This window comes from Athene noctua, chromosome 18 (genome assembly GCF_965140245.1).
Source record: "Athene noctua chromosome 18, bAthNoc1.hap1.1, whole genome shotgun sequence".
NCBI lineage: Eukaryota > Metazoa > Chordata > Aves > Strigiformes > Strigidae > Athene > Athene noctua.
This window is the reverse complement of record NC_134054.1, coordinates 14,633,400-14,655,787: the sequence shown is the minus strand read 5'-3', so window position 1 is coordinate 14,655,787 and position 22,388 is coordinate 14,633,400. Positions and strand designations below refer to the sequence as shown.

General features: G+C 56.4%; 4 protein-coding genes across 6 annotated transcripts; 2 read left to right on the top strand and 2 right to left on the bottom strand.

The window, feature by feature from the left end:
* The first annotated feature begins 199 nt into the window (after positions 1 to 199).
* DCXR (dicarbonyl and L-xylulose reductase) lies at positions 200 to 3,393 on the top strand. Its single transcript, XM_074922285.1, has 8 exons — positions 200 to 330; positions 402 to 499; positions 568 to 722; positions 1,792 to 1,834; positions 2,151 to 2,250; positions 2,403 to 2,467; positions 2,568 to 2,685; positions 3,087 to 3,393. The coding sequence occupies exons 1-8, from the start codon at positions 273 to 275 to the stop codon at positions 3,188 to 3,190; spliced, it is 741 nt and encodes a 246-aa protein (XP_074778386.1). The 5' UTR covers positions 200 to 272; the 3' UTR covers positions 3,191 to 3,393.
* RAC3 (Rac family small GTPase 3) lies at positions 3,378 to 8,588 on the bottom strand. 2 transcript variants are annotated; one of them, XM_074922286.1, is made up of 7 exons: positions 8,498 to 8,588; positions 6,268 to 6,339; positions 5,902 to 6,019; positions 5,663 to 5,681; positions 5,251 to 5,354; positions 4,605 to 4,764; positions 3,378 to 4,489 (listed from the first exon to the last, which is right to left on the bottom strand). In XM_074922286.1, the coding sequence occupies exons 1-7, from the start codon at positions 8,530 to 8,532 to the stop codon at positions 4,359 to 4,361; spliced, it is 639 nt and encodes a 212-aa protein (XP_074778387.1). In that variant the 5' UTR covers positions 8,533 to 8,588; the 3' UTR covers positions 3,378 to 4,358. The 2 variants fall into 2 exon arrangements, with proteins under 2 accessions (XP_074778387.1, XP_074778388.1); XM_074922287.1 differs by lacking the exon at positions 5,663 to 5,681 and having other exon boundaries at positions 5,251 to 5,313.
* Positions 8,589 to 8,926: 338 nt separating this feature from the next.
* LRRC45 (leucine rich repeat containing 45) lies at positions 8,927 to 20,004 on the bottom strand. 2 transcript variants are annotated; one of them, XR_012634790.1, is made up of 18 exons: positions 19,783 to 20,004; positions 19,172 to 19,233; positions 18,256 to 18,326; positions 17,799 to 17,977; positions 16,965 to 17,093; positions 16,358 to 16,470; positions 15,785 to 15,843; positions 15,602 to 15,679; positions 14,562 to 14,697; positions 14,221 to 14,298; positions 13,937 to 14,048; positions 13,700 to 13,770; positions 12,739 to 12,831; positions 12,073 to 12,165; positions 11,030 to 11,203; positions 10,788 to 10,935; positions 10,128 to 10,380; positions 8,927 to 9,060 (listed from the first exon to the last, which is right to left on the bottom strand). XR_012634790.1 is itself a non-coding variant. In XM_074922283.1 (17 exons), the coding sequence occupies exons 1-17, from the start codon at positions 20,000 to 20,002 to the stop codon at positions 10,184 to 10,186; spliced, it is 2,013 nt and encodes a 670-aa protein (XP_074778384.1). In that variant the 5' UTR covers positions 20,003 to 20,004; the 3' UTR covers positions 9,101 to 10,183. The 2 variants fall into 2 exon arrangements, 1 of the variants encoding a protein (XP_074778384.1); XM_074922283.1 differs by lacking the exon at positions 8,927 to 9,060 and having other exon boundaries at positions 9,101 to 10,380.
* Positions 20,005 to 20,046: 42 nt separating this feature from the next.
* CENPX (centromere protein X) lies at positions 20,047 to 21,446 on the top strand. Its single transcript, XM_074922488.1, has 5 exons — positions 20,047 to 20,122; positions 20,206 to 20,257; positions 20,335 to 20,388; positions 20,608 to 20,696; positions 20,803 to 21,446. Exons 1-5 carry the CDS (start codon positions 20,084 to 20,086, stop codon positions 20,815 to 20,817), a joined length of 249 nt encoding a protein of 82 aa, XP_074778589.1. The 5' UTR covers positions 20,047 to 20,083; the 3' UTR covers positions 20,818 to 21,446.
* The last annotated feature ends 942 nt before the right edge of the window (positions 21,447 to 22,388 follow it).

The window sequence follows — 22,388 nt, the reverse complement described above, 5'->3', positions numbered from 1 at the left end:
GCGAGGATTCGGCGGAAATCGGAGCCGGGAAAATGAGTCTCTGCGCGCCCGTCTCGCGCTGGCTGAGCCCGGGAACGGGTCCCGGCCGCGGCCCCTCGGGGCTCGCGGGGCTGCAGCCGCCGCGGCCCGCGTCCTGCCCCCTCGGGCAAGTGCCTGGCGGGCAGCGGGGCCCGGGGCCGCCCCGCCGGGCCTCCCCCCGCCGGGGGCGCCCGCTGCCCGCGCCGGGGCCGCCCCGCGCCGGGGCCCCGCCCAGGCCGCAGCCTGCGCGCACCATGGAGCCGGAGCGCAGCTTCCGCGGCCGCCGGGCGCTGGTCACTGGAGCCGGCAAAGGTGCCGGGGCTCGGGGCTCGGGGCCGGGGCCGGGGCCGGGGCCGGGGGTGACGCCGCCTCCCTCCCCGCAGGGATCGGTCGCGCCGTGGCCGTGGCGCTGAGCAAGGCCGGAGCCCGCGTGACCGCGCTGAGCCGAACCGCGGCGGACCTGGAGAGCCTCGCGCGAGAGGTACCGCCGGGACCCCCCGGGACCCCCGGGACCCCCCGCCCCGCTGACGGCCGCCCCCCGCGCCGCAGTGCCCCGGCATCGAGCCGCTGTGCCTGGACGTGGCCGACTGGGAGGCGGCGGAGGCGGCGCTGGCGGCGGCGGGGCCCTTCGAGCTGCTGGTGAACAACGCGGCCGTGGCGCAGCTGGAGCCGTTCCTGGCGGTGACGCGGACGGCCCTGGAGCGGTGAGTGCCCGGCGCTGCTCCCGGCCTCGGCGGAGCCGCCCGGGAAGGGGCCCGGAGCGGCGGGCGCCCGGGGACAGGGGCAGGCGCTGCAGGCGTGCGCGGCCCCCGCGGCCCGCTCGTCCCCTCCCGGTTTCCTGCGTGGCCGCCTCTGACCCTGCAACATCGAAAGGGAACGAGGCAAAGCGCCGGCGGCTCCGCAGTTACTGGGTAGCCAGAACCGCGCTGGCAGCGCCTGGACGGTGGTTGCGCACCCACCCGCGGAGAGAGGAGGAGGAGGAGGAGAGCCCGTGGCTCTTAGCCAGAGCTCCCAGTCCCTGCTCAGTTGACGGGCAGGTGTCGATAAGACAGGTCAGATATAAAGAAGACAAAGCCAGGTAAGGGAGTATGAAAATGTCACAGTGGAAAATGAACTTTGCTTGCTGCACTAACATGACATCTGTTTCTCTCAAAAATCCATAGTTCCTGCTGGGGGTAGGCGTTAGGACACAGGATAGGCGAGTTCTAGTTCCTCTGGAGAAGATGGGCCATGCTTTGTCCCTACATTAAGAACAGCTCTTGTGGGTTTGTACTAAAGAATTTCTGACGAGAATATAAACTGTGGATTCTGACTGTTCTGCAGAACTAGCAGGTGACAACCCGACCAAGGAAGGACTGTGTGGCAAATCGAAGAAAAGCTGCTTCTACTTATCTTGTAGCAGATTTACAATTTTAAAGCCACGTGAAAGGTTCGATTCACCTGAGTGGCCGCTGGCTGAGGCCCAGGGTTCACTGTTTAAGCTTTACAGGAACGACATTACTCTGCTACAGACCAGAGTCCTGCTGGAAACGCGCTGCTGCATGAGTGCAGCTCCCCTGCACACCGCCCAGCTCACATCCAGCCGAGGGTTTATTGCTGAAACCCGCCTCATGGCTCCCGCTAGCCGGGCAGCTTGCACCTCTGAGCTTTGGAGTAGCACCCGTGTTTGAGATACCAGCAGCCCTTGTCCTGTGCTGCCTCCGATAGCCATGCAACTCCTCTCTGGCCTGGGCTGCAAACACTCCGTAACTTTTAAATTTGATTTATTTGTAGGTCTTTTGATGTGAATCTTCACGCTGTGCTTCATGTTTCCCAGGTGAGGAGGAATTGTCCCTGCAGTCGTCTCCCTGAGTAGCAGTAACTAAGCTGTCCCACACAGCAGAGATAAGTGTCCCCCGTGGAGGTAAAGGGACCATGATCTGAAGTCCCCCTGACAATCTGCGTGCGCAGCCCCTTCCCTCGCTTGCTCTGACTCTCTCTAAGTGGGAGGCAGTGAGGACTGACCTCCTGCCGCTGTTTTTGCTCTTCTGGCTACCGTAATAGCCCAGCAAGATTCCTACTGAATGAAATACTGATTTATCCTTACGATTCTGGTATCCCTTTTTTTTTTTTTGCTTTCTCCCTTCTCCCAGATCGTGGCTCGGCAGATGATTGCCCAAGGCGTGCCAGGTGCCATTGTCAACGTCTCGAGCCAGGCGTCTCAGCGCGCTCTGCGGGATCACGCTGTGTACTGTGAGTAGGTGTAGCTTTAGCAGTGCCCCCTCTCTTTTGACTAGCTGGAGCCACCGAGCTCTGGTTGCTGTTTCTGGGCAGTGAAATGTTTCTCTGCGTTCCCGACCAAGTGCTGTGCACTTAAATGCCTCCTGTTCTCCCCTTCTCCTGAGGTTCCACAAAAAGTGCTTTGGATATGCTGAGCAAGGTAATGGCATTGGAACTGGGACCCCACAAGGTAGGTCAGAGTCTTTGTGAGAAGGGAAAGTGCTAAAGCTGAACCTAAGCGTTTCCTCTCAGAGCAGTCTGCTTAGATTGCTTGTTGCTCCTGGTCCCAGATTAGGGTGAACACTGTGAACCCCACAGTGGTTATGACTGATATGGGGAGAATTAACTGGAGCGACCCTCAGAAATCTGCTGCCATGATTAATCGGATCCCCTTGGGGAAGTTTGCAGGTCAGTGGTGTGGACTTGTTGCCAGGCTGGGGCTTTTGGGTCAAGTCGCAACTGCGGAGGGGCTGTGGCTGAACTCCTGCAGCATTTCACGAGGACAGGGCAGAATCAACCTTCTTTCCCCTCTTCTCCAGCCTCCTCCACCTGGGACAAGTGAAATGCCCTGACTGTTATGAACGAGGGCGGGGCTGCTTGCTTTGCACCCGGTGCCATCTGGTCACACATGGGCTGCGTGACCCCGGCTCTCGGCCGCGCTGCCCCTGCCCGGCAGCAACCTCTGTCTGGGGCCAGAGGCAGATCCCTGCTCCCACTACACGTGGAGGCCAGAGGCACACCTCCTGGGGTGCTTGCTTTTCTAGCACAAATTGAGGGGTGCATCAGATGTTCTCTGTGTTTGATTCCAGAGGTGGATGATGTGGTGAACAGCATTCTCTTCCTGCTGAGTGACAGGAGTGCTATGACAACTGGCAGCTCACTGGTGGTTGACGGGGGATTTCTCGTCTCCTAAGATGACACCTGCACTTCACACCTGGCCTTAACCTTCACACTAGTACTGCATAGATGTAAACTGGATAGAAAACAATGACACAGACCCAGTCTTGCTGGAGAAGAGGGGCAGCAGGGCTGGAACCTGTATGAGAAGTGAGGCAGAAGATTACCTTTAGAAGCTGCTATATAATAAAGCTCACATACGCTGTCATGGAGAATGTTTATTGCACCAAATAAGGTTTTATCTTGTCACTCTACATGATGATTAGAAATTGGACCTGTCTTTCTTCCAACACTATTCCCCCCCCACAACCCTTCAGAAGCTCTCCCTGTTCCTTCCAAAGCCATAGAGCCCGCCTGCACTTTCAGTGGGAAGGGAAAGAAGAAGTTAGCAGACTCCTCATTGCTTCCTTTGCTGTCTTTAGTAGAAAAAAACAAAACAGAGGCAACAACCACAGCCCTGCTCTGCAGAGACTGGATCTGGGGGGGGGAGGCCCTGCTAAAGACCGATGGGGGGGAGCAGCACCACGCTGTCCTATGGTGTGCACACACGAAAAGGCAAATACATCGATTGCACAGAGCTGTTTCACTCACTGAGTTTGGCTCGTACCCAATAAAGCACCTAATGATTAGTTTTCCAGCTTCGTATCTTTCACTTTGCCCCCTTCCAGGGCTGGTTATGATTTCTGTAACAGTCTCAGGCACGTATCAGCTAGAGCACCAGTTTGTTAACTGTTAGCCACGTTGGCTGGGCAAGGAGACCCTACTGCTGTCCCGGCTGCTCTTGCCCTTCAGCACCGTTCGTATCGGCTCCCTCCCTGCTCCCACAAGGGCCTTCGCCGCCTGTTGCACCTGCAGGTTGAAACCAGGGCTTCCCAGGACAGGGTGGATGTCTCGGCCCTTTCCAGCTGGGAGTTCAGGAGAGCCAGAACAGCCCGTTGCCCCAAGGCGCTGCCTTGCCTTCCCCATTGTACCTCCCCTGGGGGCTGTACAGCCCCCAGCTGGTCTCCTGCCCCCGCTGCCCCTTCACATCAACACTGACGTTAAATCAAAGAGACATTTAAAAAACACTGACTTCGTACATGATGAAGGGCCCTACACATCCCAGCCCCCTCCGGAAACACCCAGCTAATATGCAATCTGTCAGAGGACGACAACATGCTGAGCCAGCACCTAGGCCACAGCCCTCAAAACACGGTGCACTTTTTGCCGGGCTTCTTCACGGGCGGCGGGCAGAGCACAGCCCGGATGGCTTCATCAAACACCGTCTTCAAGCCCCGCTGCGTCAGGGCAGAGCACTCGAGGTACTTTACCGACCCTAGGGGAAAGAGAGCTCCAGCTCAACCACTCCAGTCCCACCAGGATGTACTGCCCTCACCCACTCCAAAATGAAAGCCCCGGTGCTGTGGAGATCTGCCAGCACTGAGACTCACCAATCTCCCGAGCCATGGCCAAACCTTGGGGGTAGGTGATGGGGGCCAGTTTCTTATCACGTAACCTTTCAATGGTGTCCTTGTCATCCCTCAAGTCCAGCTTGGTGCCCACCAGGATGATGGGTGTATTTGGGCAATGGTGTCGGACCTCGGGGTACCACTGAAACGGAGAGGCATGGTAAGGAAAGTAGCTCTAGTAGTAGATGTAACTAGGAGGATGCATTTACTATTGGGAATAAGGTTTTTACTCCCTATCTGACACGGTGGCAACACCTGAACAGAATACTTCTGCCTACAGTTCTGGGTGTGCTCTGCAGAAAGAGATTGGTGCAGATGTAACACCGAAGGCACCGAGACATGGAATCGTGACAGACAGTGCCAGCCAACTCTGCACCCAGGGCTTCCCTTAACTGCATTTTAGCTTCTAGGACAGCCCTTCTTTAAGATGCAGATTCAAAAAGGCAAAAATTTAGCCAAAGAAGTAACAAATAAAAAGTAGGCCCCTCTTAAACCTGCAGGCTATGACCCTCCCTTATCAAAACACGACTGCTCGAGATTTGGGGCTCATAGGTGTGGTGCTGCGTGAGGCAGGGGACTTCCCTGGTTCCTCCCTTCCACCATTTCACCCAGAAGGAGAATACTTTACCTTGGCTCTGACATTCTCAAAGGAGGCTGGACTCACAAGGGAGAAGCAGATCAAGAAAACATCCTGTGCAGAAACAAGAAGGTCAGCCAGGTAGAAAGAAACAGCTAGAGATAATGGAGGGAGGGTGGAGAGGGAGCCTTACAGAGGACAACCTCCTCCCACCCATAACTAATTCAGAGAGGGAAGGAGCAGACTTTGCGTGCATAACTTCATCTTGTTTTACAATAACAGGCTCTGCATGTCAAGGGCCTGTGGCTACAAATACCATAATGGTGCTATGGGCTTCACCCCTGGTTGGGGCCACGTAGGAACTGCTGCGGCCAAGGAAACACAACTGGCGCAGCCCGACAGGGAGCTGTGCTGCCCAGAGAGCCCGGGAACGTGGCACAGCTGCAGAGCAGCCCCACACCACTCCTTCCACTCGAGCCTCCCTCCGGGCCGCGTGGCTGTTCGAACACCACTACGAAGCAGGGACTAGAACAGGAAAACCTCTCGGGAGGAATTCAGCTGCAATACTTCAACCAACCAGAGGTACAGCTGCAGCTGCAGGGACTCAAGACTTTCCCCGAAGGAGAGGAGCCTGGCTGGCCTTGGGAGCCTCCCTGTCTCCAAGAGGGACCAGCTACAGGCCAGCCCGAGCCCAGCACTCACCGTCTGTGGATAGGAAAGAGGCCGCAGTCGGTCATAATCCTCTTGCCCAGCAGTATCCCAGAGGCCTAGGTTCACTGGCTTTCCATCTACCATGACATTGGCAGAATAGTTATCAAACCTGCCAAGGAAGAGCCCCCATCAGTGACAACCTTGCTGTGACCCCCCCCATCCCTCTACACAAAACCCAAGGGGGCAGGGGGTCAGGAGAGGGCACTGCGACAGCTCCCGGGGGGACACTCTACCCCCCTCACTACACAGCCCTACCCCCGCCTGACGGTCACGGCCCGAGCTGGGCAGCGTCCTCCTCGCCCACAAACCCAGCTTTTACACACGTGTGCTCACAGAGCAACCAAGGCCGCTACTCACACAGTGGGGATGTATTCTCCAGGAAAGGCATTTGTGGTGTAACTGATCAGCAAGCAGGTCTTCCCTACAGCTCTGCAGGGGATAAGAGTGACAAGCATGAGGAAGGGCACAGCAGGAAGCACAGAGGCAGTAGAACTCACCCTTCCCACACCCAAAAAAGAGGTTCAGTAAAAAATTACCGTGTGATAAAACAAACCTGTAGCAGGCTGGAATTCTCCAACTATCAGCGAACAGGCCTGAACTCACAACGTGCACCTTGCCTGAGCTCCCACTCCTTTTCCCCACCCATGCAGCCTCAGCAAAACACCAGGCAGAATATATTTGTTCCCAGAATCAGAAGAGAAGGAATAAATTAGGGTTCTGTGCTGGGCTGAACACATCCATAGTAAACTAGCAAAATGGGTTAAACAGTGAGGTGAAAAAATACACAACAAGACAGAATTATTCAAGCTCTTCAAATACTGGATAACAAATACAGAATGTCAATAAATACAAAGGGGAAAAAATAAGTATCCGTAAACAAAAATGAACTTTAAAGTCGCTCACTGTCAGTTTGGAGAGGGGTCAGTGCCGATCACTGGCGGACGGGCGCAGGGCCTTGCTGAGGGCAGGAGGGTGGGACAGGCCAGGGTGGCAGCCGGCAGGGCTGGGCAGGCTCAGCCCGCCAGCACGCGGAAAGGCTCAGTGACAGCACAGGGGAGGACCAGGGGTGTGAACAGCCCATCTGGCACCGCGGAAGTTGCGAACTGCGGGCAACCTTCCAGAGAAACAGATCGCGAGTGCCAGTGCCGGGGAAAGCTCCCTCGGTGCCCGGGCGAGGCAGCACCGCCAGAGATGGGTGTGCCCTGCCCAGTTCTGCTACTGGAATGACGTAAGGGACGACTCGGGAGCAAGCGAGGGGACCCCACAGTCCCGCACCAGGACGACACGTGAGAACCACGGCAGTCATCCGCCCCGCTTCTCCCCTGGGTCTGGTCGCCTCTCCTGGAGAACAGGGGGGTTGTGTAAGGAGCGGCCACACCAACCAGCCTGGCTCTGCCCCGGAACCGCCACCTCTCTCCCGTCGAACGGGGAAGTCACGTAATTCACAAAACCACACGTATCTGTGACCAAACTGGTTTGGCATCCGAGTTCGTTTAGTCTCTGTGCCGTCAATTTGGTCTTAAAGCAAAACCCTGGGCTGCAAACCTCCCACTAAAGCCCATTTCCACATGCTGGGCAGCTCTTCCTCTTCTCCCCTCCCCAGCCCCCCAGGTCAGAACCGGGAAGGCCGTGCTCCGAACAGGTATCTGAGGGGGGAACGCAGGGGAAGGCAGAAAGACCACTCCCTGCCTACGACCAGTTCGCATCTTGCTGCACCTCAGCCCTGTGTTTGCTGTGGTGACCAGGAAAACAAACAGGAATTATGGGGAAAAACATGCAGGACAAGCTAGAAAAAGTTACGAAGCACCATAAACCTAAAACTGCGGGCCTGCGCCTCGCACGCAGACGTGTCCTCTGCAAAAGGCACGCAGGAAAAGCCTAAAGAAAAGCGCAAGAAGGCTGACAAGAGGCACATGGTGAAATCGGAAGCAGCAGTGTATTCCACCTTGGAACACAAACAACAAAAGCTGGGATGAGAAAAACCTGCGAACACCCAGATTTTTTGGGAGAACTTTGTGATGAATCAGGCTTGCACGATGAAAACCAGCGGAGCGCAGGCACCCAACCGAACCCCGGGGAGGCGGATTCAAGGCCCGCGATCAGCAGGAATTCGCTCTCCGGGCGCCGCAGCTCCAAGCGAGCCCCAACAGCGTCAAGGCCCGAGACCCAAGTTCACCAACTCCGGCGGAGCGGGACGCGCTGGGCCGGGCCGCGGCGGCCGCCGCTGCAGCGAGGCCCCGGCCTCCCGCCGGGAGCTTTCACCGCCCCGGCGCCCTCCCCGGCTGGCGGGCCTGGGGCAGGGCCGCGGCCCGGGCCCCGGCTCCTCACCGGCGGCGGCAGCCGCCGCCCGGCGCGTCCCTCTCGGGCGCCGCGGCCTCACGCCCGGCTGCGGGGCCGGGGCCGGCCGGGCCGCGCCTCCCGCCGGCGGAGCCGCGCTCCCCCGGGCCGCGGGGCGGGGCCGCGCCGGGCCCTCCCTCGCTCCCTGCCTTCCCCCGGCGCCGCCGCGCCCGGGCCCGCTTTGTGCGGGGCCGCCGGGGGCCGAGGCGCGGCCGGGGCAGCCCCGCCGCCGCCCGCCGCCGCCACTCACCCGTCGCCCACCACCACACACTTGATCGCCTGCATCTGCCCGCGATGGCGGCGCCGCCGCGACTCCGCCGCAGTGACAGCCCGCGGGGGGCGGGGCCTGCGGGGGCGGGGACAGCGGCCGCCACGCCCCCGCCCCGCGCGCTCCGGGGGCCGCCCCGGGCCCGGCCCCGCCCCGCGCAGCGGCCGCTCCCCCGCGCGGCGGGGCGGGGCCGGGCGGGAGGGGCGGGGCCGCGGCGGCTCCGGGGCGGAGCTGCACAGACCCGTCACCCCGCGCTGCCGAGGAACGACCCGCAGCAGCGAAAATCCTGCACAAGGGCGGCTTTGGACACCCCCCCGCTCCTCCCTCTCCTGCGGCCCCGCCGCCCCTGGCCCCTGGCCCCGCTCCTCTCCCTGGGAGCCGGGTCCCGGCTTGTACCGCAGTTCTGAGCCAACACCCGCAGCCACACTGCTCGTCCGCCTGTAACAGCCTTTTACGTCCGGTGAAGTCCGGCTGCATCTTCGTGGGAGCAACACAGCAGCGGTCAAACACCCAGCTGGTCAGTGTTATGACAAAATGCAAAAGCTCTTTATTAAAAAAAAAAAAAGCAAAACCAAATTAAAAAAAAAACAAAAAAAAAAAACACAAAAAAAACCCACACACAAGCAAACCAACCAGCCCACACAGAAAGTTTCTTCTTCCGGGTGCCCCTTAGAACACCCCGAGTTCACTCCCCCCCAGGCTGCCCAAGGGGCGGCTCTCACACCGCGGCCCTGACAGACTCGCCCCTCAGCACTCCCCTTCCCCACGCCAGGAAAAGGAATCACCCTCTCCCCTTTGTGCTCCGGCCAGTCACTCCGCAGCGGTTAACTCGGAAGCATCGCCCCTCCCCGGGGTAAGGCCCGGGAAACAGCTCTGGGCGCCAGGAGCCCGAGGAGCCAGCGGGACAGTTCTGCCACGTGTCGAAGCGTGACGGAACCCTGTTGCGTTTGGGCCACAGGAACTGCAGCCGCGGGCTGCAGCTCACAGTGAGGAAGCGCGGACTGACCCCCCACACCCGCCTTGCCGTGCCAGTGCGCGTTGGAGAGGCTGGAGCCAGGGCAAAGCTGAGCTGTCTCGGGGACAGGGACAGCCGCTGCCCGGCCATCCCCTCGGCACCCCTGACCAGACACGAGGAACCCGCCCTGTGCCCCTCACTGCAGCCAGAGCCGCCGAGGGCAGGGTGAGGGCCAAGGTGAGACCATCTGCAAGCACTGGATGCAAAAGCACAGGGAAGACCTGGTGTTTCCAGCAGCTCTGGGACCCTGTGAGCAACTGGGCCACCCGTCCCCCAGCAGTTTCACTGTGAACAGCCCCGGCATCCAAACAAACGCCCCAGGACAGGGAACAGACAGCCCGCAGTAACAGCACATTGTGTCGCCAGACCCGGGACACAGAAAGGGACACAGAAACGACTTCCAATGCTGCAGCAGTGCAGGGGAAGGGCTCTGCATCATGAACTCAGACCCACGAGCCTCTATCCCAGCCCTGGGTGGTTGTTTCCTCCTTTACGCAGTTGTGAACAAGATTTCTGAAGAGCAATTTTCTGTGTTTGCAACACTTCACATCACCCCACTCTGACAGAGCTGTCCCACTTAGAAAGAAGGGGCTGTACCTGAGCTGCTCACCCTTCTCCTGACAGCAGGTATCTGTATTCCGTAAGCCACGCTCTCATTTCCTAGAACTGTGGCTTCCCAAGGGGGAGCCCTGCACATATGCCATGATGGCATTCTGCAAGAAACTTGCCCGCTGGGCCTCTTCTTCCCTCATCCTGGAGATGTCGGCCTCCTTCACTCTCAGCTTCTCCAGCAGCATAGAGATTTCACCTTCTTTGTCCAGCAGTGCCTCGCGGTGATTACTTGATAGGGCTGTGAAAGAAGGGCAGCATTAATAAAGACAATGAGGGTGTCCCTAGAATCAACAGGAACACCAGGTTATAGGCACAGCCAAAGGTAGGGGAAGCAGGACCATCAACAGGCGCATGGGAGAAGCTGCTAGAGCAGCCTGAGAGGTTTTGCACAGATGAGATGCTACACTTCACTGTGCAGGAAATCCAAACATTCTGCTTGCTGTGCAGCTTTGGGTAGCTATGAGTCTTGGTCTCTCTAAAATGAGGACAAGAATCCCTGCAAATCCATCGGGACAGAGGGTACAACTCACGGCTGTACGCACAGGCGGGAAGCGCCGTCGTCACCACCTGTAAGTGCAGCTCCGTTCCAGACCTGCTGTGGGGTAACTCACATTACCCTCCGAGGAGCATGGAAGGATCCATCACCTTTCAGCTGTCTCTCCAGGGCTGCAATCTTCTCTCTCAGCCCATCCTGTGCTGTGCGTTCAGCCTGCAGGTGTCCAATCTGCTCCTGTAATTCCACCTTCACTTTATTCACCTCTGTCACTTTCTCCTCTTCCTTACTGTTCAGGTCCTGACACACAAAGACAAACCCATGAATAACCAAACCACCTCAGCAACTTGTTCTGCCCCTGTGGTGACCGTAGCTCTGCTCCAGCCCAAGTCACCTGCTGAAGCTCCTCCAGGCGCCTTCTGAGCCCATCAGCCTGCAGGCTCAACTGACTGGCTTTGGCCTGGACCTCAGCAACCATCTGTTTTTGCTTAAAGCAGCAGTTCTGAGCTTCATCCCGTGACTCAGTCATCAGCCTCAGCTTCTCTTCTAGGTGTTCTAGTCGTTGCTGCTGTAAGACACAATGGAAAAGAAAAAGACATCAGTCCCATTCCATCCCTGCAAAGGGATTCTCCCTTTTTTTTCCCAACACAGCGAACCTTTGGTTGAGCCAAGGGGTGCTCACGAACAAGCACAGGACTTGCTGTAGCAGACAGGGCACTTTTCCCCTGCTTTCTGTTGCCAGAGAAAACATTCTGGTGGAGACGCTGCAACTCCCAGCTCACTCACTGAGAGAGACGCGTCCCTGGTACAAGCACCAATGCCACCACCAGCATTTACAGCTCATGCTCCGTATCCCAAACAGGTGCGGAACACCGCCGCACACAGCCCAGCAACCGCCATGTCCCACCACAAACACACACGGCAGCTTTTAGATGCCTGTGACTCAGTAAAGCATTTTCTTTTGTGTACGTAAACATTCTAAGGTTTGGTATATTTTCCTCATCCCTTGCTCTCTTTCACAGGGTGTTGACTTCATTGCCGTTTTCACAAAGTTCAACTCTACAGTGACTTTTTTTATCCAGTAGCAGTGGCCACCTGCAGAAATTCCTCTGAGTCCAGAGAAACAGGAGCAGCCCAGGAAAGCTGCTGTAAAACAGAAGGATCCACGTCTGGCTGTTAGCAGCAGCAGTCAGCAGAAATCTGCTATGACAACATCCAGATCAGTCGTGTTACTACTGGAAAGCACAGAGCAGGTGGGGATAGTGGTTACATTCTGGAGACAATTCAAAGCAGACTTTCAGGACTCCTTCCTCAAGACTATTTGCAAGCCAGTGAAACCCAGAGCGGGGAGTTACTCAGCAGTCCCTGAGACACAGGCCAGGCAGCCAAACCCAGTCCTTCCCAGAGGCAGGGCCCACAGACAGGCCTTGTCCTTACCTCCTCCAACCGCGCCCGATTCCGGACTTTTATTAACTCCTCCTCTGCCTGGCCTCGCTCACTGAGTGCAGCTGCTTTGACTTGGCTCAGCTCCTGCCACAGAAACACAAAGGATCGTTCCAGAGAAGCTGCATCGCTGCGACGCTGACCAGAGAACATGAGCAGCTTCCAGTCGCAGGCTACAACATGACACAGCTGTGCCTCACTCAGGGGCAGGGAGAACAAACCCAGATTATATATCTTCTCTCACCCCGAGATCACCATCTAAATTCAGTGAGAATTTCAGTTACGAGGGCAAGGAATGGGTGAAGCTTCCCAAAGACAGGGGAATAGGACGGCAGCACTGGATCTAGCTGGGGGAGCAGGTAAGCAGAAATACGCCGCACTACTTGGGACCACATGGGAAACCTGTCGAGTCAAATCCTGGGAAGAATCTAACTGTGTTCAACGAATCTTTACTTTTATCCAACCAGAACCTACAGGTTTCCCCTTGGAACTTTCTCCTTCCTTAGTCCAAAGCATAAAAATAACTTTAGCTGGTACACTGCTGTTTTCTGTTCCTCCCTACAGCACCTGACAACCGTTACACAGGCCAGCAGTGGGGGACTCCGTGGAGCTCCCCTGGCCGCCGTCTCCTGCCACCAGGCTCTGAGCCTCCACCCTCACCTCCTCCAGAGCTGTCCGCACGGCCTCCAGCCGCTGGATCCTGTCCTGCATGGAACGTTCACTGGCCTCCATGTGCTGGGTCATATGATCCACCTGCAGAGCAGCAGAAACCGTTTCAGCAAGTCCCGGGAGCCACTCCTGTCCCCAGCAGCACAAGAGCAAGCATCCTCACTGACCCACCCGCCACCAGAGAAAAACTCCTTCCTCCCTCAGCTCCACTAGGAAACTATAATGGAGATAGAATCTGCCCTCTAGAAACTGGGAACTTTAAACAGAGATCCCTTCCAGACCAAGACGAAAGATGCAGAGTCCGAGCTCTCATCTTCAAGTGGTATGAAACACCAGAGATTCATTTTCTAGTTGTCATGTGGCTAAAATCTTCCTGGCCTATGCCTTCTCTTACAAGATTTCAAAGTCTTCAGAGAAATCTACTGGTATAATTTTATTTTTGAGAGATTTCACACCTCAGTAAACACTCCAAAGAGAGCTGATCACAGCCTCTTGTCCCATCCAGGCTCAGAGAATCCCCCTGAAACAAGAGCAGGAACTAGAAAGCTGAACCCCGTTAAAGGGCTGGTTGTATATAGCACATATACCTTGGTCTCCTCCATTTCTGCACCTTTGTTTCAGCGATCACAACAAGACTGCTCAATCACCATTACCTCCACGCACAGCACGACTGACACAGGGCCAGCTCCCAGCCTCTTCTGCACAATCACGGACCGCCCTGGCCCATGCTCTTGCAAGCTACAAAACCTCACTGGCTGGTGGAATCTCTTGTGATCTCTTCAGTCAGGCTTTGCTGGTAGAAATGGCCTATTATTCCCACAATAAGTCCGAGTCCACTCATTTTTAAACTTGTTTAAGAGCAGATGTCAGCAAACACTGACTCCCAGTGACATCTGTATGTCAGGACCAGAGAGAGACTAACTGCAGGATGCTGCAGAAACCCTGTTCTCACCTCTTTTACCCGAAGGGATTCCATGTCTTCAAGGCTTTGTTTAAATCTTCTCTTCTCCATTTCCAGGCGTTCTGCAGGTTAAAAGCAGGCATACCCCAATTCCAGCACCCCTGCTATGCAGGCTGTGTTTACACTCTATCACAAACTCTTCCACCCCTTGGCTGCCGTGCACTCCTGACTCGCAGACAGTAACCCCTGCCCCCAGCATCCCTGAGCTGTCTCTGCTGCTCCACTCACCCTCCGCCTGCACAGCCCGCAGCTTCAGCTCTGCTGTTGTGTTGGACAAATCTTGTTTTACCTGGAATAGCTGATCCTGCTGAACTTTGCACTTCTTCTCCAACTCATCCACCTAGAAGGAAATTACCACCACAAAGGGTTTTCTTTTCCTATTAGCAGAGAAAGTTGGCTGTACAGAACACTGAGCAGACACACAAACAAGGATCAAAGGAGAGGACACACATACAGAGCAGGAGTAAACAGTGTCCAATTCCTGCTTCTCCACCTTGGACTTGCTTTCCTACCTGGTTTCTTAGCAGCAGATTTTTCTCACTGGCAGCAGACAGGTCACGCAAAAGCTTGCCTTCCCGATCAGCACCTTCCTGCAAACAGAACCAAACTGAAGAACCTGAACTCACCTTAGATCTTGCACCTCCAACCAAGACCACACCCAGCTGAATCCAACACACCCCACAAACACCACAGCTCCTCTCCACACCTAGCACTTACCTAATATACACAAGAATTTTTGTTAACCCACTAAAAACTATGCTTGCCTATCCCATCCAGCATCCCCCAAATCTACACAAACCAGGTACGACCTGGAATCCTGCTCTCAAACCTAACTAGGACTTATCCAGCTCACCTGCCTTTGCTGCTGGAGCTCCGTAAAGTGGTGCTCAGCCATGCTGGTTTGTTCCTGTTTTGTGGCTTTCAGTAGCTCTCCCAGATTGTGAACCTTCTGCTCAGACAGAGCCAGAGCAGCTTCAGTCATCTGCAGCCTACACAGAGAAACACTTTCCAGAGTCCTTTCTAAGGGAGACACCTCCAGTGAGCTCTCCGTGCCATGTGGTGCAAGATGTTAACACGTATTTGGCCACGGATGACATCGAGCTACCTAAATAAGGAATTTTTTGCCCCTGGGAAAAGGACACCCAACAGCCTCTGCAGACAGTGGGTGACCTGGGACTTCTCAGAGCCTGGTGTTCTGGTACCCCACTGTGCTTTCCCTGTGTTGTTTTCCATGAGTGGTTTTCCCGGCCTGGACCCCTCCAGGATTTGCCCACTCTCACAGGAGAGCAAAGCTGGCTCTTTTATACCACTGCAAGGTTGTTTAAAACCAAGGACAGAGTTTTAAACACAGGTAGCAGAAGCAGTTTGCTTACTGGGTACATGAGGGACATGTTCACGCTGAGGCACGGTGCAGTGACACCACCTTCACCTGACAGAACCCAGCGAGCCGGATCCTCCCTCCCCTGGGGCATGCCCCCTCCCCTCCCCTGGCTGTCCCCAAGCACAGGACCTGCTGCTTGGGCTCCTCCCCATCCCCAGCGGCTCTGAGGACATGGCCAACTGCCAAGGCAAGCAGGAACAGCCTCTGCCCAGGCTGTAAACTGGGCAAGGAAGATGCCCCCATCCCCACAATCCTTTTTTTTTTTTCTTTTTCGCCCTCTGTAATTCATTTGCTCTTACACCAATGCACTGTAATTTTACTTAGAAGCAGGCTAAATATCTAGCATGGCAAACCCAAAGGCCTGATCTGACTGTAATTTCAGGATATAACTGCAGAACTAAGCGAAATAGTAAGCCAGCCACTCTACAAGATTATCCCCCTTCTCAAGAGCTCTGCTCAGTGCTGCCTACACAGCATGACAGCAGCAAGGCTACGGCTTCCCTCCTCCGTACTTGGCTTTCAGCGAATTCATGATAGAGTGCTGCTCATCCAAAGCTTCCTGCAGCTGGCTGACTCGTGCTGCAGACATCCTGCATGTGGGGGTGGGAGAAAAAAAAAGGCTGTAATTTCTGCCAGAAAACAGAGGGCCAAATTCTGCTATCAAAGAGCAGAAAGCACTCAGAAATTCAACTCACCTGCTGCTCCTGGCTATTTCTTCTCTCTGCTTGTCTATAGTGTCCATCAAATCCAAGAACTGTAAACAAGGCAAACATCAGTGAGAAAACGAACTGCATCAGCTCAAAGCACTGACATTTCTCATCTTTCTCTTTCTAGAGACAGCTGAACTCAGGCCAAGCCACTGCTGAAAGCAAGACAACTGGAGGCTGGGCAGGTTCATTAGGACCGTCAGCTGTAGGGACTCTCACCATTAGGTGTCAGGAAGAAAACAGACTCATATTTCTAGCTTTCACCACTTGGAAAATGCCAAACCAGTTGCAAAAGAAGAACCAAAAGCAGAAATATGGGTGAAAAAATTCACCAAAACTCCTCCAGAATCCAGACTGAATACGTTCAGCAGGGCATGTGTCCATACCCAGGCTGTCATGGATTTGGTTCCTGGGCAGCCTGTCTGGGAAGGCCCCAATCTGCTCAACTACGCCATGTGCCCGCCCAGAACGATGCACAGGCGACTTCAGGTGCACAATAATCCTGTCACTGAGTGTTTCACAGGGACATGAGGGAAACTGCCCACACGCCAGACTGCTGACCTGCTTGGTCTTCTCATCCTTCAGACTCAAAACCTCCTTGCTGAGTATGTACGTTCGGTTCTGGGTCTCGCTCAGGATAGCCTGGCGGTCCTGGTTGTGATCCACGGCTTGTTCTGATGCAGAGAGAGCAGGAGAGCATGCATGCGTTTCTAAAGCAACACAACAGCAAGCACTGCTGGAAGAGAGAGCGCTCAGGATGCCACCTGGCCATCAGAAGCAGGCAGCAGCCCTTGCCAGGCTGGCCAGGCAGACAGGCCGCTCTCACCATACCAGCGCCCACGGGGCAACCGACACCCGGCCAGAGGAGAGCAAACCACCCCGCTGGGGGTGGGACAACCACAGAGCCATACCCAAACTTGGCTACTAGAGGCAAGCTAGAGCCCCAAGTTCTCCCACGTTCATACAGCACAGTCATCTCTAATTCAATCCAAATTCTTCTTTTCCTCTTGCTGGTAAAAGTGACACCTCCGACCTGACCCGCCCTCATTAAGGGGCAAGAGGGGAGGAGGGACAGCTCTCTTCTGGAGCAGCCAGTGCCCCGTATCCCTCAAGCGCTGAAATGGGAATGGAGTTACCCATTCCTTCCTGCGCAATGAATAATGCTTACCCACAGCTTTCAGGATGTCACTGGGAACGTTGTTCCCAGCCAGCTCCAGCCTCTTCAGGGTCTTGTTGCTGTGCAGGCAGTTCAGCAGAGCTCGGCCACCCAGAAGCCCAACGTTATTCCAACGTAAATCTGTACAGAAAAAAAACTTTCACCCTGGTGGTCACAACTCTGCTGAAAAACACAGGGCCCAGGAGAAACCATGCTCCATACACATCTACATCAGGGCTAACTAATCCCAGATGGTCTCAGCACAAACACAGGGGAATACTGCTTCCCTTTTCAAGATAAATGAGAGGGAGGGAGAATGACAGACAAAGCAGGAAAGGCAAGGATGAATCTTAAGTGTAGTAACGTGCAGGAAGGCACCTGTGTTCAAAAGGCACATGAGTCTGCCCCTTGCATTTTCAGCTCGTGAACCTTCCTCCCACAACCACAACCTGTGGACGAGAAAGAACCGGCACCAAGAGCCACGCTTTCCTGAAGAAAATTCTGACAAAATTCCTTTCTAAGGACAAAGTAAGCGTGAAGGAAGTCTCAGAGTCTGGCACAAGGCATGCCAACAAATGGGAACGAACCCATTCCCTCCTCCACTAAGAACTGTTCTGCTCCAAGCACACAACCTTCATCTGCAGGTTTGGTTTGAGATTGCAGTTACAGCTCCCGTGCTCCAAAGGCCACGGGGCTGCCCCTGCTCCCTGCACCGAGCACTCCAGACTGACAGGGACTGGAAACGACACTGACCAGAGGGCAGAGATGAGGGCAGGCTGCAACGAACCTGAAGAAACATGTGTGCGTGTGTGCATGTGTAGGTGGGCAAAGAGCTAGCCACCTTACCCAGCTCCTGAAGGCTGGCATTTTGTTTCAGTGCCATGGCAAGCTCTCCAGCTCCCTGATGGCTGATCTGGTTATTGCGCAGATCTAGCTGCTGGAGAGAGTTGTTGGCTCCCAGTCCTTGGCAGAAAAAGGAGAAGCCCTCCTCCCACACACCAAGGCTGTTCCATTCCAGGATTAGGCTAGGGAAAATCAGACAGGATTGGAGTTCATGGAGTTAACAGAGTCGCAACACCCAGCTCCCCTAACGGACTCAGTTTCCAAGAGCAGGACACTGCTAGGGCCCTGCATCCTCCGAAAGGGCACCTCCAGTTCTCACTCCTTCACCTGTCCCATCCCTCACAAGAAAGGGCACCATCTGACATTCCCCCTACCCCAAGGAAAAACACCTCAACCCTTTTCTAATGTTGTGCTCCACCTGGCAGCAATAACAGAAAGAGGGGTAGATACAGTTTTTTACCTCCTGATGGATTTGTTCTGCCCAAGAAGTTTTCCCAAAGCCTCAGCTCCCAGGGTTCGCAGGTTATTTCCCTGAAACAAAAGTCCCAGGTGATCAGTAGGCTGGGCCCTGTCCCCACACAGCCATCCCACCCAGCCCCACCGGGTGCAGCCCCGCTGTAATGCTGATTTCAGTCTGTCAGGATGGTCTGAGTAACATCTGTTTCACACACTGGTCAGCTTTCCAGAAAAGGAAAGACCCCAGAGGAACAGTGGGTACGTGGTCTCGTGAAGCACCGTGGCCGAGAGGTCACGACAATCACAGGATCAGCACGGCCCATGATGAGATGGAAAATGCTGATTCTAGATAAGCGGAACCGTTTCAACACACCTTGTCAAAAAGGGCTCAGCCAGCACCTGCGCGGAAGAAGGGTGTGGTGCAGTTTAGGACTGCAGATTCAAGGGCACAGCTGCACTCCAGAGGAACACAGACAGAAAGTCACGCTCACAGCAGAGCGATCATCACATCTGGAAATGGATGCTTAGTTCTGAGCCCCAGGCTAGCAGAAACACAGGGGCAAGCTGGACAAACTCTACAGAAGCACAAGTCAAACATCTTAATAACTGACTAGTACAGAAACCCAGAGAAACCCTTCGAATGCCTCATCTGACCAAGCAGCAGCTGACAAAAGATACACAGCAGTAACTCCCTATCGCAACAGAGTAACTGAATAAAACCAGACAAAGGTGAGCTGCAAAGTAACTTTGGAAAGCCGTGACACTGCATTAGGAGGCAAGGACTGAGACACCTGAGAATAAGAACTTTACAGCAGCGCACATCTACTAGAACAATCCTGCACCAGGACTGCCTGCTTCTGATTAAGCTTGTGCTCCTATTTCCTTCCCCACTTCTCTGTCTTAATTTTATTCAGACTCACCTTCAGATCCAAAGATTTGACGGTGGTATTGGAGCAAAGACCGTGTAACAGAAGTTTTACACCTGCGTAAAAAAAAAATAACAACGCACAATTATTTCATAGTGTAACCCCCCGAGACGGCAGGGAAAGCATCCTTTCAAACAGCCAGCCTGGAAGACAGGGTGTGATAATACCTATGACTCTGTAAACGGCCACTGCTGCTGGAAAGTGTGAGTCTGAACTTTCAGGGCAAGAGATTTAAGTATTTTCAGAGAAACAGGTGCCTGGGTAGAGAGCTGCAGCTCATCCCATGCAGCCTCCCGCTGCAGCTCTGAAACGGCCCGTGATCGGACAGGCCGCACGGACCAGACGCTTCGGGACCGGGCAGAGGCTCATCCTCCTCACACGGAACCCCCGTTCGACGCTCGCTGGATCTAACGACCGAGGATTAGGTCTGGCAGTTATGGCCGGAACCCCCCCGCCGCCACCGGTCCCGCCCGTTCCCACCCGCGCGGCCCCACCGCGGGGCTCGTGACCGGCCTCAGCGCCCGCCGCTGCCGCCACCGGGCCTGCGCGCGGGGGGAGGCGGCCCCCGTCCGGCCCGGGGAAGCCGCCGCGGGCCCCGCGCCCACCTTCCTCGCTCAGGCCGCAGTCGCCGAGCGCCAGCGCGGAGAAGGGCGCGGCGCCGGGCAGCAGCCGGGCCAGGGCGCCGCAGGTCTCCAGCGAGAGGCTGAGCGCCGCCAGGTCGAGGCGGGCGGCGCCGCGGCCCCGCGGCCCCCGCAGCCGCCGCAGCACCGGCTCCTGGGGGGCGGCGCAGAGCCGCGCGTAGCCCCGCCGGAACTCCTCCATCATGGCGGCCGCGGGCGCGCGGCGATGGCGTCACGAGGCGGCGGCGCCGCGTCCGAGGGGCGGGGCCGGGGTGCGCGCGGCGCCATGGAGGAGCCGGACGATCGCGCCGGCGGCTTCAGGAAGGTGCGGGGGGCCGGGGCCGGGACACCGGGACACCCGCCCGCGGGGTGCCCCCGCCCCGCTCACCCGCTCCCCTCTCGGCGCAGGAGACCGTGGACCGGCTGCTGCGGCTGCACTTCCAGGACCGGAGGACCCGAGGTACGGGGCGGCGGGGGGGGCGGGGGGGCGCGGGGCGCAGCGAGCCCCCGCCCGCCGCCCGCGCTTTGTCGTTGCAGTTAACGGCGACGCGCAGCTGCTGATGGCGGAGATGCTGAACGTCTTCGTGCGAGGTGAGCGCGCAGCGGCTGCTCCCGGGGCCGGGGCCCGGGCCCGGTAGCGGCTTGAGACACACACACACACACACCCCGCCACCCCCCGTGGTGCTCCAGCTCTGCTTCCCCTCCCCAACGCGGGGCCGGGCCCCCCCCGCCCTCCCGAGCACCAGCCCCGATCCCCCCCGGGCGTCGGCGGGCCCGGCCCGGCCCCCCCTGACCCCCCTCCCCGCGCAGAGGCGGCGGCGCGGGCGGCGCGCCAGGCGCAGGGCGAGGACCGGCGGACGGTGGCCGTGGAGCAGGTGGAGAAGGTGCTGCCGCAGCTGGTGCGTAAGGGCTGAGCTGGGGGCTGCCCGCCCTCCTCCTCCTCCTCCCCCCCCCCGGGAGCCCCTGCGGGCCCCGCGGTGCTGACGGGCCGCTCTCTCCTTACAGCTCCTCGATTTCTAGAGGCCTGACAGAAGATCCCGACCTGACCCAGCGTCCGGCTGATCCTCGCAGCCCAGCTCTAGAACACTCTCGCCACTTTGTCATTTTCCTTCTGCCTCCTCTCTCCTTTACACGCAGGGCACAGCCCCAGGCAGCTACATGGGCAGATGCTCTTTCTGAAGAGGCTGCCCCAGCCGTGTTTGCGCCGGTTACGTCAGTAACTGGTTTCCATCCTGCACCATCCTCCTCTGACAGCAGCAGGGAAGGTGCTGCTGCTGTCTCAGCTGATGTCAGATACGGGTGCTGCCTCACAGAGACATGTGGAAAGACTCAATGGCTGGAAGTGTCCAAACTTCAGGCTCTCACTGCCTGTGGCAGAAACTTTAGGTCCGGCTCCAAGCCCATCTAATGAATAGGTTCTTAACAGGAGCTCAGTCACAGGCTCTTGCCAAAAATCAGGTAACTGATCTTTATTTTATAAATAAACAGTGCCTGTCCCTCACTACCTTCCAGTATTTCTCCAGGGCTGTGACATCAAAGAATGCTTGGAACCTTTTAACCATTTGATACTCTCCTCAGAAGCTGCTTCCCCTCTGCTATAAATTTGTTCTCACAAAGAAACATCAATAAATTAAAACCGAGTCTCCCTCCCTTGTGTAGGCTCTTTGCTGCAATTAATCATCGAAAGTCAAGTTGCTTCAAAGACTTGCAAAGTTTCCCCCTCACCCACCCTCTTCTCTAAATCTTTGTAGGACGAAAGGAAAAAGGACAGAATAACAAACAGCATGTGTGAAAATCCCACATCATGGGACAGCCTGGCCCCTCGGCCGGCAGGGGGGCGGGGGGGAGCTGTGAAATAAGAAACCCTACACATGTAGGCAGGACCCACACAACTGAACCGGCTTTGTTGGGAAGGGCAGAGCCGGCTGCGTGGGGAGCAGCTGACACCCGCGTGTCTCGGCGCTCGCACGCTCTCGCTGCCGAGCTGCAGCCGCCCCAGGAGCGACAGCGAGCGGCTCTCCTGCCCCAACAGCTGTAGGAGGCTCAGTAGGTCACTGTCCTTCAGCCAGAAGTTATCAAGGTCACCACGCCAGCCACTTGGAAACTTCAGCTAAAACCACAATTTAATGCACATTCTCTCTGATGACAGTACCAGCTTAAGCAGCGCCCCGTCCCTCGGCAGTGTGGCCTCTCTGCCAAGACAACTGTTTGTGCAGCTGTACAACGAAACCAGGGGAGGAACTGACCTACTTCAGCCTTCAGCCCCACAACCATATGGTAAAAAAGGGCAAGAGAAAAAATAATGCAATACTACCTCTGAATGCCCCAAACCCCCAGCAATGAGTTCAGCTACTACAGCAGAAGTGATGCTGAAACAGACCCAGCTCCTTGGGTATCTGCGGGTTTTGTTCTGTGGCAGGGTGGGAATCCCTGGAGCCACTACCTGAGTGAAGAGCCTGCAGTTCTAAATACCGGGGCATTTTGTCCCTCAGAGAATTCACTCCTCCTTTCTTGCCTCTTCCGGATTTCAAATCCTCATCTCTCCCCCATGCTGACCCGCTGACACACAGGTCTGAGCTGCCACCCCAGAA